This window comes from Oryx dammah, unplaced genomic scaffold (genome assembly GCF_014754425.2).
Source record: "Oryx dammah isolate SB20612 unplaced genomic scaffold, SCBI_Odam_1.1 HiC_scaffold_14, whole genome shotgun sequence".
NCBI classification, from domain to species: domain Eukaryota; kingdom Metazoa; phylum Chordata; class Mammalia; order Artiodactyla; family Bovidae; genus Oryx; species Oryx dammah.
Window position 1 is genome coordinate 19,845,098 of NW_024070198.1, and position 13,157 is coordinate 19,858,254.

Below are 13,157 nucleotides of genomic sequence, written 5' to 3' on the forward strand. Positions count from 1 at the left end.
TTTTGCCCGGCTCTTCCAACTCAGGACCAACTGGAGAAAATCAAATATGCTCCACTAAAACAATCACATAAGATGCCATACTTCTAGTGAGCCTGCCTCCAGCTTCCCAATGCCAGTACTCTCAAATCAGTGCGTACATGAAATCTTCTCTTTTTGTTTTTCTACCTTAAACTTTCCCACTCCCCTGACAGTCTTTGGTTCTCTGCCAGATGCCAAGTGATAGTGAATGACTGCCTTGTTTTATTAGGCATAGAATAGCCTCTTTGTTCTCATTTGGGTGGTCTTCCTTTATTCCCACAGTCATTCATTCACTTATTTGTCATATATGAATCATATTTTGTGTGCCAGGGAGTGTCCAACATTGCTGTGGAAGCAGATAGTCCTTGCCCTCAAGGATATCCTGTCTATTGGGATAGATACATACATAAATATAACTAACTCAACGCGGTAAGTGAAACAGTAGGCATCTATAAAGGAGGTGTAGATAAGTAAGGCTTTTAGGGAAAGTGACCCTGAAATCGAAGGTAAGGGACGACGCTGAGTTATCTGGCAAAGAGGATCAAGGTAGGTAGAGGCGAGAGGTGGAGGAGGCAGAAACCAGAGGTGTGCGACTGGAGCATAAAAAGGGAGGTGAGCAGTGGAAGAGGCTGCATGGGCAAGTCGTGGACGGCCATGTGTGTGCCACGTTTGTAAGGACTTGGACTTCATCCTGTCCAAGCGGTTCCCTCCTGGAAATGAGAGGAACCCCTGATATAACCAAGGCAGAAAAGCAACATTCAAGAAACATCTTTGTGTGTATTACCGTAAGGTCCGGGAAGGCAGGGACACAGCCGCTCGTAATGTCCGGCTAACAGTAGACATTCACTGAATGTTGGATGAATGGATATAAGTGCTTCGGTGTAGTCGTCATTGTCCCCAGTTTATGTTTTTTTTCTCACGAGACAAGCCAGGGAATCCGGGGCATGTTTGAGAGACTGTAGGGAGAACTGCCGTTCTGGAGGGCAGGGTTTGTGGACACAAAACCTCCGATTTGCTGTAGGCAAGGAACGCACTTCTGTCGCGAACCCCCAGCTCCTAACCTTCCCCCACCCACCCCCACTCCCCCAAAAGGCAAGCGGCTCTGTCCCGAAAACAGCCTCAGAAAGAGGCCAGCAGAGAACCCGCGCCACCGAGAGGGCAGCAGCCGCTGGGTACCTGGGCGCAGTTTGGTACCTCACCCCTAGCGCACCCCGGCCGGCCCATCCAGGCGGAGCTACATACGACACACTTCTGGATTGGACGCGCAGGAAATCCCGGGGCGGGCATTAAGGCCGAGCGCTCTAGGGGATTGGCCACCCTGGCGGACCGACGTGCGGACGACGGAGCTGGTTTGCCCTTCGCTCAGGAGGGCGGATCCCTCTCCGCGGGTCCCCTGTCAGTCATTGGCTCTCTGCGGTTTCCTTGGGGACGTGGCGCCGCCGGCTGCCCGGGCCTCCTTCCGGCTCGGTTAGAAGCTGCTTGGAGCGCTACTGGACCTAGAAGAACAGTGCTGAGGGAGCCGGCTGGCCGTTCGAGCGGTGAGTGTGAGCATGGGAACGCTGTGGGGCCCGAAGAGGTGTCCAGGGAAAGAGGAACTCGCATCCTCGCCATCTGGGGACGGCCGGTTCCTCGAGGACGTCGCCGGCCCTCTAGAACACCCGGCTCCCAGGGAGCCGGGGTAGGGTCCACTGAGCCCCAGGAACGAGAGCAAACGCATCTGGAGTGGGAGCCCGGGGAGTGGGTGGGCGCTATGGCTTCTCGTGAGGGGGAATGAGGGTATAGTCTCGTGGGCACTGCTGGAGATGAACCTGAAACCCAACCTACTCTTTCCAGGCTGCAGACTTAGGAGATGCCGAGGACGAGGAGACTACCTTTTCAAGGCAAAAGGAAAAGGAGGTGACAGGCATTGAGACCACTGAAGGGAACCCATGGCTAGGTAAGACTGCACACTTTATCCTCTGCTGGAAGCTCAGCTGGGGGCTGACAGGCAGATTGAGAGGCCTTGGGAGATTGTTACAAGTGAGGTTTACTCTAGTGCTGCATGTGGACTTTGCAGCCTGGTCAGATGGATGCAAAGAAGATCAGAGTTGCATTCTTTTGAAGGCGGATACGGCAGTACTTTTCAGCCCTGTCCCAGGGGTGATTGAGTGAGTGCTTGCTCTGTTGTAATAAGTGCTACTAGGTTGTAATGTTCTTTCAGATTTCCATTTGAGTGAGGCTAGGTGCCCCTTGAGGAAGTTAAACAAAAACACAAACAAAAAAAAATCTTTGTTTTGTAATGAACTTTGAAAACAGACTGAGGTCCTTTTGAATTAGTATGAAAAGTGAACTTCACAGTTGAATACACTTATTCATACATTGTAATACTCTGAAGGTTTCAGAAAAGATTTATGTGGATATGTGGGTCAACTTGTACCAAATGAGACAGTTGTCAAATAGAATAAATGGAGAAAGATGCAGGACAGTATACCTACTGGTGTAAAACCAAAGGAGTGGAGATACATACACACAGACACACATACACAGATATATTACCTCGATGGTATGTGTTTATTCTTGTGTATGCATAAAGTCCATGAGATTGCAAAGAGTCAGACACGACTGAATGAAAGACACACACATACACACAAACACTGAGTGAGACACACACACACACAGAGAATATCCCTGGGTAATAGTGGTTGCCTCTGAGAGGGAAATGAGGGGTTAAGGCACAAGACTCACTCTCCACTATATATCCTTAAACTGATTTTTTTTTTTTTTTTACTGTGTGTACATGTTACCCATTAAAATAGTTTTAAAAATCAGTTAATAAATTTTCTGTCTCTTCTGGGTTTTTTTGACAGTATTCTTGGGACTGTTGCAAGTGCTCTGATTTTTCAGTGTTGTATGAATTTGCACAGGGAGACTGGTGATCTTTTCATTAACATGAAGTTAGTTCTTTGAATTTCACCCCAAAGTGCAGACTCTGGAAAAAGAGCAGAGAAAAAGCCCCATGAACCATATAGGTCCTTTTCTAAACTTTGAGACTAAATGAACATTTAGACTTCTGGTGACATAAATTTTTTGTCTTTATTAGGAATAGCTTTAATCTAGTTTTAAAACCATTTTTAGCACTCAATTGTAGAGACTTTTCTTACTAATGTTTGTCTTATTTCAGGATCAGTTTTTCCTTCTTCTGCCCAGCCTCCTGGTACTTCACTGTGCCCACAGTGAGCCCATTTCCCCGGCAGCGGGTGGCATTTCTAGGACTCTTCTTCATATCCTGTCTCCTTTTACTTATGTTAATCATGGACTTTCGACATTGGGGTGCTTCATCACCACGAGATAGGCAATATGAAAGGTGAGTCAGCTTTACATTGCTTTGACCAGCTTTGGCAGTGAAGTCATAAATATTTTGATAAGCTGTTTAACATACTGCTACCTTAGGATGAGATGGTTAGATAGCATTACTGACTCAATGGACACGAATTTGAGTGAACTCCAGGAGACAGAGAAAGACAGAGAAGCCTGGAGTGCTGCAGTCCATGGGGTCACAAAGAGTTGGACACAATTTGGCGCCTGAACAACAGCCACCTTTGACTCTTTTGGGGAATTCTGGGGAATACTGCACTTTTAGTTAAAACTGCATGCCACTTACTACATTAAAAAGATCTTAATCCCTATTTTGGCAATGTTCAGTTCTGATTGAGAAATGCTAATGCTACCTTTCAGCCATGAAAGGCATGTTTCTCTTTCCTTGTTTTGGTGGGCTGACTTACTGGGTGCATAAATGTTTACAGTTGTTACCTACTCTTGATGAATTGACCCTTTTATGGTTATTAAATGACTCTTTATCTTTGATTATATTCTTTGCTCTGAAATCTACTAGCCTGATATTTCTGTGGCAGTTTCAGCTTTCTTGTGATTAGTGTTAGCATGATAGACGTTTTTCCATTCTTTTAGTTTTAGCCTTTTAGTTTCTTTGTGTTTCAAGTGTGCTTCTGGTAGACAGAGTTTAGGTGAGTCTTTTTACCCAGTCTGACAATGTGTGCCTTTTATGTGGGCTGTTCAGGTTTTTCCATCAGGGTTTGATCTGTCTTGCTATTTGTTTTCTGCTTGTCACATCTGTTCTTTGTTTGTCTTTCCTCTTTACCCCCCCCTTTTCTTGAATACATTTTTTTATGATTACATTTTATCTCCTTTGTTGTTTTGTTAGATAGAATTCTGTTTTTTTAGTTTTTCAGTAGTTGCTTTATGGTTTAAGGCTTAGAGTATACATTTTTAATTTACTGCTTCAAGTAATATACCTCTTCACACAGTGTAAAAACTTAACAACAGTGCACTTTCATTCTTCTCTTTCTCCTTGACCTTGGTGCTGTTGTTGTCTTGCTTCTTACTTCTTCTACATATGTTATAGGCTCTACCATACATTATTATTTTTGCCTTAAGCATTCAATTATTTTTTAAAGAGGTTTTTAAAAATAAGAAAAAAAAGGTTGTATATTTACCATTTCTGGGCCTCTTTGTGCCTTTGTGTAGATTTCATATTTCCACGTGTCATTTTCCTTTTGCCTAATTGTCTTCCTTTAACATTTCTAGTAGTATGAATCTGTGGTTGGTGAATTCTTTCAACTTTTATATGACTGGAAAAGTCTTTATTTTGCTTTCCATTTAAAAGAAATGTCCACCGAGTATGGAAGTCTAGGTTGATCTTTTTTTTTTTTTCTTTCTTTACTTTACAGATGATGCGTCACTGTCTTCTGGCTTGTGTTAGGAGAGCTCTGTTGTCATTTTTTTCTTTGTTCTCTCTGTACGTATTGTGTCTTCCCCTGGCTGCTTTTAAGGTTTTCTCTTTATCACTGGTTTTAAACAATTTGATTGTAATGGGCTTTGGTGTAGTTTTCTTCATGATTCTTATGTTTGTGATTTCTTTATTCTTGGGACTATGGATTTATAATTTTTAATCAAATTTGGGAAAATGTTAATATTATTTCTTCAAATATTTTTCTATACTCTCCCATTTTTCCTTTGGTGTCTCCAGTGACATATGTTGAGTCATACCCACTTATGTTCCACTCACTTTTTTTTTCCCCAGTCTTTTTTTCTCTCTGTGTTTTTCTGGATATTTTATATTGCTGTGCCTTCCAATTCATTAGTATTTTCTTCTGTGACTCTAACCTATTGTTAGTTCCATGAGAGCTGAATACCTTTTTTTCACAGAAAATACATTTGGAATTATTTAATATAGCTTTTATTTGATATAGCTTACCAGTGCATAGAAGATCTGTATTCCTTTAAAACAGTTATTTTGCTATTTTTTATTTATTTTATTCTATTCAGCTACACTGGGTCTTCGTTTCAGCATGTGGGATCCAGTTCCCTGACCAGGGATCGAACCCTGCTCCCCTGCATTGGGGTGCAGAATCTAAGCCACTGGACTATCAGGAAAATCCCAGTTTTGCTATTTTTTAAAGATTAGTTTCTGGTTAGGTTACAGAATGAAGTGGTAATATGTTGTGTTCATCATCTGCAACATGATTTTCTCCTTACTGCTTCCCAGAAACTATCAGTTAGGAGGCTTTGGGCTACAAGTAATAGTCAGACTGACTTACATAATAAGAATGTTTATTGGCTCACAGAATGAGAAGTTCAGGGGTGGAAGGACCACAAGTTCAACATTGGCTCTCAGGATGGGAGTCTCTGTCTCAGTTGCCCATTTTGTCAGCAGTACTAAGTGGTTGTATAATAGCAGCCAGGGCTACCTCCATTCTCACTCGTGTCCTGTAGGAGAGAAACAGGTCTTTCCATGCTCTCTTAAAAGAATGAAGACCCTTCCTGGAAACCTCCAGCAACACTTTCCTTGAGTCTTTTTTTGGTCAGAATTGGAACACATGCACCCTCCCCTTAATATTTCTGGGTTGTTCTGTCCCCAGAATTTCTCATTTCCTATTCACTTTGGTCATTCATTCATTAAAACATTCAACAAACATTTATTGACTGGCCACTATGTGCTGAGTGATAGGAACTACGGCATGGAGACCTTGGTGCTTTTTTTCAAGAAGTTTGTTTTCAACTTTCCTCCTCCAGTAACAGTATTGTTTTGTATTTTTCTTTCTTCCTTTTCAAAGAAGAAACACTTCTTTAGATAGATGACAGAGTTATTAACAATTGGTCTTGAGAAACCTGTTAGCTTTAGAAAACTCAGTCCATAATTTGAGTGTTTTAAATGCTTACTGAGATTTTCTCAACATACTTGAGCAGAGTTTCTCATTGGAACATAGCATGATCTAATTATGGACTTATTTGTAGGATAATATGGCTAGAGTAAGGACTACTAGGCAGTGAGTGGTGATCTGTACAGCTAGAGGGACAGATCAGACTGGGCCTGTTAAGCCATTTTAGGGGGTTTAGACATTATCTTAAGGGTAGAGGGAAGACTTTGAAAAGCTTTGAAGAGGGATGTGATCAGAACTGCTTTTAAAGAAAAGGCCACTTTGGTGGCATTATGGAGAATAAATCAAAATACTCCAATAGAGAGATGATGATAGAGAGAAGAAAATGAATTTCCCAATGAGGGACTCATTGGAGGTAGAGTGATCTGATAGTTCTCATCTACTGCTAAACTCAGGTGGCCAGATTCAGTAAATACTTGTGCTGAATTAACTGAAACAAGTTAGCCCCAGAGCTAAGGAACACTCAGACTGTACCTGTATAGTGACTTAACAAAATCCTCACACCCCTGACAAAATTTTTACACCCTGTAATGCTCTGGCTAAGTAGCCAGTAGCCATATAGCCTTAGAGCTCCTTGTTCTTTACTGAAAGGTTGTTTGCATATGGCCACAAATTACCACGTGTCCTTAAACTTCACTCATGGCTGCCTATATGAGGCATTTAGGAAACAAACATCTGTTGAGAGCTTACAGTATGTGAGACACTGAGCTAGATGCTAGAGTACAAAGGTGAATAAAACGTGGCCCCTGAGCTCAAGGAGTTTGTAATCTAGGTAGGAAGGCAGATGTGAAGGAATAATTGTTTCCCAATGAGATAATAGTTTAACTGTGTAGAATCAGGAACTGTACATAGTCAAGAATCAGGAATAAAATCTAAAAGCAGAAATTAACCAGAAGAGGCTTATGAGTAACCATATTTGATGTCACTAAGTTCATGTACTAGGAGCTTGTTTACTGTAGTGATAAGTTAGACTCTCAAATACAGCCTCTTTGCTTTTGTTTTACAAACTGTATTTTTGTTTTTTTAACTTTTTATTTTTAGATTGTAGTTGATTAACAATGTTTTGTTAATTTCAGGTGTAAGGTAAAGTCATTCAGTTATACATATACATGTATCTATTCTTTTCAAATTATTTTTCCATTTAGGTTGTTACATATTATGGAGCAGAGTTTTCTGTCCTATACAGTGGGTCCTTTTTGGTTATCCATTTAAAATATACTACTACGTACATGTACATACTGTTTGAATTAGCGTGGTTCTCTCTTGTCTCAGACATAGCAGGTAATAGCCAGTGAGAATGGTGGTAGTGGGAAGGGTATGGTGGTCATTAGATGTGGATACACTGATGACAGTAATTAATAATATGCTGACATCTTGACAGTAGGCAGGAGAGAGGAAATTTATTAAAAGTAGACTCAATATCTCAGATTTTCTACAGACCATTTCTACAGTGGTATTCAATTCTATGAGAAAAGCGTGTTAGTCACTCAGCCATGTCCCACTCTGAATCTGTCCATGGAATTCTCCAGGCAAGAATACTGGAGTGGGGTAGCCATTTCCTTCTCCAGGGGATCTTCCCAACCTAGGGACTGAACCCAGTCTCCCTCATTGCTGGTGGATTCTTTACCATCTGAGCCAACAGGAAGCCCCTGAATCATTTGGGAACCTTTAAAAAAATACAAATAACTGGACCTTTTCTCAAGGGGATTCTAATATGCAGCCTAAGTTGGCAAGCACTGTTCTACAGTTCAGTTATATTTATCTGGGAACATGGCATTGTGGTATAGGGAAAGAGGGTTGATTTTAGAGTTAATCAGCCCGTCATTTTCTAGTTGAGTGATCTAAGACAGGTGTTGTACTCTGGTATCTCATTTCTTTAAGTATAAAGTAGAGGTAAAAAATGCCTGCCTTGTCATTTGGATTAAAAGAGAAAAGCATCTAGGACTGCCTGGTGTGCACTGCGGATGTTAGGCTTATTAGTATTATTTGAAATAATCTTGATTTTTTTCTGTTCTCTGTTTCCTGCCCTGCAAATATACAATGAAGGTAAATGAAGGTAAGGGGCAGCACTAACTCCATTTAAAAGTTTTCTTCCAGAATTTGTTTCTTGTGGTGGCTGTTACTGTTGGGCACCAGTGAGCATTAGCTGACGATAAAATGATTAAGCAAATAACTAGGAATTGAGGGAAATACCTATCACTTAAGTTCAATAACTTATAAAAAATTAGGACAAGGACTTGTAGTTGTGATTTTTATATCACATACATTTAATAGTCATTTTTTCCAATTTAAATTGTGAAAAGTATTTTAATTTGAACTTTTTCAAATTGTATTGAAAACTGTATTTTAATTTGAATTTTTTCAGTCATTGGTGGAACCTACCATATCACTTTGGTGGTGATATGGCCCCAAATTTTAGAAGCATGAATGGGGGTTTTCCCTCAATATCAAAACCAAAGAATTGTTATATAAACATGTATTCACACTGCTACTGAAGGAGAAAGCAGGTTTACCTGAGAACTAGAATTTAGAAAAAGATAAATTTAGAGATTGATGAATGTCAGTAAGGTTTGAATCCAGAACCATTTTTTGATTTATGCTTCTAAAGTAAACTTTATTTTTTAGACCAGTTTTAGGTTCACAGCTAAATTGAGCGGAATTGCAGAGATTTCTCATATACCCTTTGTCCTCCCCTGACATGCACAGCAAACCTATCTTTAAGAATATTTTTGTTAGATGTTTTAGTCAACTATTTATCTAGCATGTGCCATATGCTATGTGCTCCAACAACTTCATCAGACTTACTTTGTATTGTTCACCCATTTATTCATTCATTTATTCACTTACTTAACAAATACTGTCTGCACAGTTCCTTCTTTGTGCTTGTCACATTTTAGGTTTCATTGGCCATGTGTGGCTAGTAGCTATCCTATCAGACAGTTCAGATGGGAAATACTTCCTCCAGGTCAGAAAGTTCTGGAATGTGCTAGCCCTGGATGCTGATAAATTGTTAAACTATATTACTAATTTTTAGTTTAAGGGATTCTTTTTAGCATGTATACATGTATATTCTGCAAGACAAACAGTGAACTGTTGTATTCAGTACATTTCTTTTTCACCTTAACGTTTAATGATGTTCACTTTTTGGTAGGGCTTCCCAGGTGGCTAAAGAATCTGCCTGCCAAGCAGGAGACCCAGGTTCAATCCCTGGGTTGGGAAGATCCCCTGTAGAAGGAAATGGCAATCCACTCCAGTATTCTTGCCAGGAGAACCCCATGGACAGAGGAGCCTGGCAGGCTACAGTCCATATAGTCATAAAAGAGTTGGACATGACTTAACAACTAAGCATCACCACCAACAAAAACTTTGTCTGGCTTATTGTTCTGAAGAATGCCTTTGGTAGCTACTGAAAGTTACCTTCATGTTCCTTTGCTACCTGGGAATAACTGAGTGAGAGCTTCTGTGTCAGTGATTGGCTCAATAGTGGCCTTCCTTAGGAGTTTTAATTCTGTTTAAAGCAAGTGAAAAGGAGCCCTTACTTATGGTTAGAATAAAAATGATAACAAATATACAGATGAAGTTAAGGGTTCTAATGTATAGTGGAGCAATTCAGAGATTTTGCTGGTGAAATGGAAGACATTTTTTTGCATTTATTCATTTGCTTGTCCTTAATGGTGTTCATGGTGTTTATAAGCAGAGCTTTAAATTATAAATGTTTCTGACTGCTCTGATTAATCTTGTTAGGAAGTAAGTAGTAACCTTACAAGATGCTTTTCTGGCCATGTAGTACTAGCATCAGTCATGCACAGGTGCTTTGGCTATAATGTCATTATATTTGGTTTTGAGCCTTGAACAGAGTTGAGATGATGACAGTTCATCAAAGAGGTGGTAGCTCCATGCTAATGGGGGCCACTTTAGTGGACTTTTGGCATGTTACTGAGTTCTTTTTGAACTCTGCTGCTGCTGCTGCTGCTAAGTCGCTTCAGTCGTGTCCGACTCTGTGCGACCCCATAGACAGCAGCCCACCAGGCTCTGCCATCCCTGGGATGGCGAGAACACTGGAGTGGGTTGCCATTTCCTTCTCCATTTGAACTCTAGGAGTGGTATAATTTGTGTTGATTTTGTAAGCTAATGGCTTGGTCAGTTATTGCTCTAATGCTGTTAATGTTTTGAGGATAATGGCAGCGAAAAGCCAGTTGTCTTCCAGTTCTACCTTGGGTGATGTATATGTGGATATCTTTCTTTTCACTGACTCAGCAGTGACTGGAGGGAAATCATGCTTCTCATATAGAAAGGATTTGTGGGTTTGAGGTGGGGGTAAGTGCACGTGATGGTAAATTGGATGTCTACTGGAACAGTGGGTGTGAGGGATTCCAAAGCTTTTGGAGTTTTTCTCTTGGGCTTTAAGTCCTTTTTAGGGATTGACTTAGTGCAGTGTCAGCAGAGCAGGAGGATCCAGCAATGCAAGTAATTAATCATGATGGCTAAGTCTAGGATTGCAAATCAGAAATGAAAATATCCAAGAAAGGACCAGTGATGCATCTTTGTTAGGAGCCTAGATGAGGAAGGGCTTCTAAGAAGCCTGAATAGGTCGTAAGAGGTCAGAATTCCAGAAAAAGATAATACTGTTACTTCAAGCCAAAGGGAAGAATTTTTCTTCAGTTACTCATCTGTATGGAAGATGAGAAACATAGAGACTTCTGCAGCCTACAGCTACTGATTAGAGATTCAAGTGAAAAGTATAACATAAATGCCCTCTGGCCCTATCTTTCTTTCTTTTTTTTTAATATAAATTTATTTATTTCAATTGGAGGTTAATTACTTTACAATATTGTATTGGTTTTGCCATACATCAACATGAATCTGCCACAGGTATACATGTGTTCCCTATCTTGAACCCCCCTCCCTCCTCCCTCCCCTAATCCCTCTGAGTCATCTCAGTGCACTAGCCCCAAGCATCCAGTATCATGCATTGAACCTGGACTGGTGATTCGTTTCATATATGATATTATACATGTTTCAGTGCCATTCTCCCAAATCATCCCACCCTCTCCCTCTCCCACAGAGTCCAAAAGACTGTTCTATACATCTGTGTCTCTTTTGCTGTCTCGCATACAGGGTTATCATTACCATCTTTCTAAATTCCATATATTTGCATTAGTATACTGTATTGGTGTTTTTCTTTCTGGCTTACTTCACTCTGTATAATAGGCTCCAGTTTCATCCACCTCATTAGAACTGATTCAAATGTATTCTTTTTATTGGCTGAGTAATACTCCATTGTGTATATATACCACAGCTTTCTTATCCATTCATCTGCCGATGGACATCTAGGTTGCTTCCATGTCCTGGCTATTATAAACAGTGCTGTGATGAACATTGGGGTACACGTGTCTCTTTCAATTCTGGTTTCCTCCATGTGTATGCCCAGCAGTGGGATTGCTGGGTCATAAGGCAGTTCTATTTCCAGTTTTTTAAGGAATCTCCACACTGTTCTCCATAGTGGCTGTACTAGTTTGCATTTCCACCAACAATGTAAGAGGGTTCCCTTTTCTCCACACCCTCTCCAGGATTTATTGCTTGTAGGCTTTTGGATCACAGCCATTCTGACTGGCATGAGATGGTACCTCATTGTGGTTTTGATTTGCATTTCTCTGATAGTGAGTGATGTTGAGCATCTTTTCATGTGTTTGTTAGCCATGTGTATGTCTTCTTTGGAGAAATGTCTGTTTAGTTCTTTGGCCCATTTTTTGATTGGGTCATTTATTTTTCTGGAATTGAGCTGCAGGAGTTGCTTGTATATTTTTGAGATTAGTTGTTTGTCAGTTGCTTCATTTGCTATTATTTTCTCCCATTCTGAAGACTGTCTTTTCACCTTGCTTATAGTTTCCTTTGTTGTGCAGAAGCTTTTAAGTTTAATTAGGTATATAGTAAAGTTGCAGGATATAAAATCAACACACAGAAATCCCTTGCATTCCTATACACTAATAATGAGAAAATAGAGAAATTAAGGAAACAATTCTATTCACCATTGTAATGAAAAGAATAAAATACTTAAGAATATATCTACCTAAAGAAACTAAAGACCTATATATAGAAAACTATAAAACACTGGTGAAAGAAATCAAAGAGGACACTAATAGATGGAGAAATATACCATGTTCATGGATCGGAAGAATCAATATAGTGAAAATGAGTATACTATACTATAGATTCAATGCAATCCCTATCAAGCTACCAACAGTATTTTTCACAGAGCTAGAACAAATAATTTCAAAATTTGTATGGAAATACAGAAAACCTCGAATAGCCAAAGCAATCTTGAGAAAGAAGAATGGAACTGGAGGAATCAACCTGCCTGATTTCAGGCTCTACTACAAAGTCACAGTCATCAAGACAGTATGGTACTGGCACAAAGACAGAAAGAAAGATCAATGGAACAAAATAGAAAGCCCAGAGAAATCCACACACCTATGGACACCTTATCTTTGACAAAAGAGGTAAGAATATACAACAGACTAAAGATAATCTCTTTAACAAGTGGTGCTGGGAAAACTGGTCAACCACATGTAAAAGAATGAAACTAGAACACTTTCTAATACCATACACAAAAATAAACTCAAAGTGGATTAAAGATCTAAATGTAAGACCAGAAACTATAAAACTCCTAGAGGAGAACATAGGCAAAACACTCTCCAACATGCATCACAGCAGGATCCTCTATGACCCACCTCCCAGAATATTGGAAATAAAAGCAAAAATAAACAAATGGGACCTAATTAAACTGTCTTTCTTTCTTGTATTGTAGTGTCAGCTGACTTTTTTCTGCCAATGCACACATGGTGACTTTAAGAGAAAAGAAAGCAAAGTTGAGTTGTACCCAAATTAGAGTTTTAAGGTTTCTTATTGTGACAGGAACCAAAG

General features: G+C 40.1%; 1 protein-coding gene across 2 annotated transcripts in view; it reads left to right on the forward strand.

Moving 5' to 3' along the window:
* Positions 1-1,404: 1,404 nt before the first annotated feature.
* The window catches only part of ENTPD7 (ectonucleoside triphosphate diphosphohydrolase 7), a 41,187-nt gene continuing 29,434 nt past the window's right edge, over positions 1,405-13,157 (forward strand). For both annotated transcript variants that reach the window (XR_005723481.1, XM_040254197.1), the window contains exons 1-3: positions 1,405-1,556; positions 1,852-1,954; positions 3,179-3,361. Coding sequence is in view for 1 of the 2 variants with exons in the window: in XM_040254197.1 (XP_040110131.1) it covers positions 1,947-1,954; positions 3,179-3,361 (191 nt within the window). In the remaining variant the exon portion in view is untranslated. The remainder of the gene's footprint in view (positions 1,557-1,851; positions 1,955-3,178; positions 3,362-13,157) is intronic.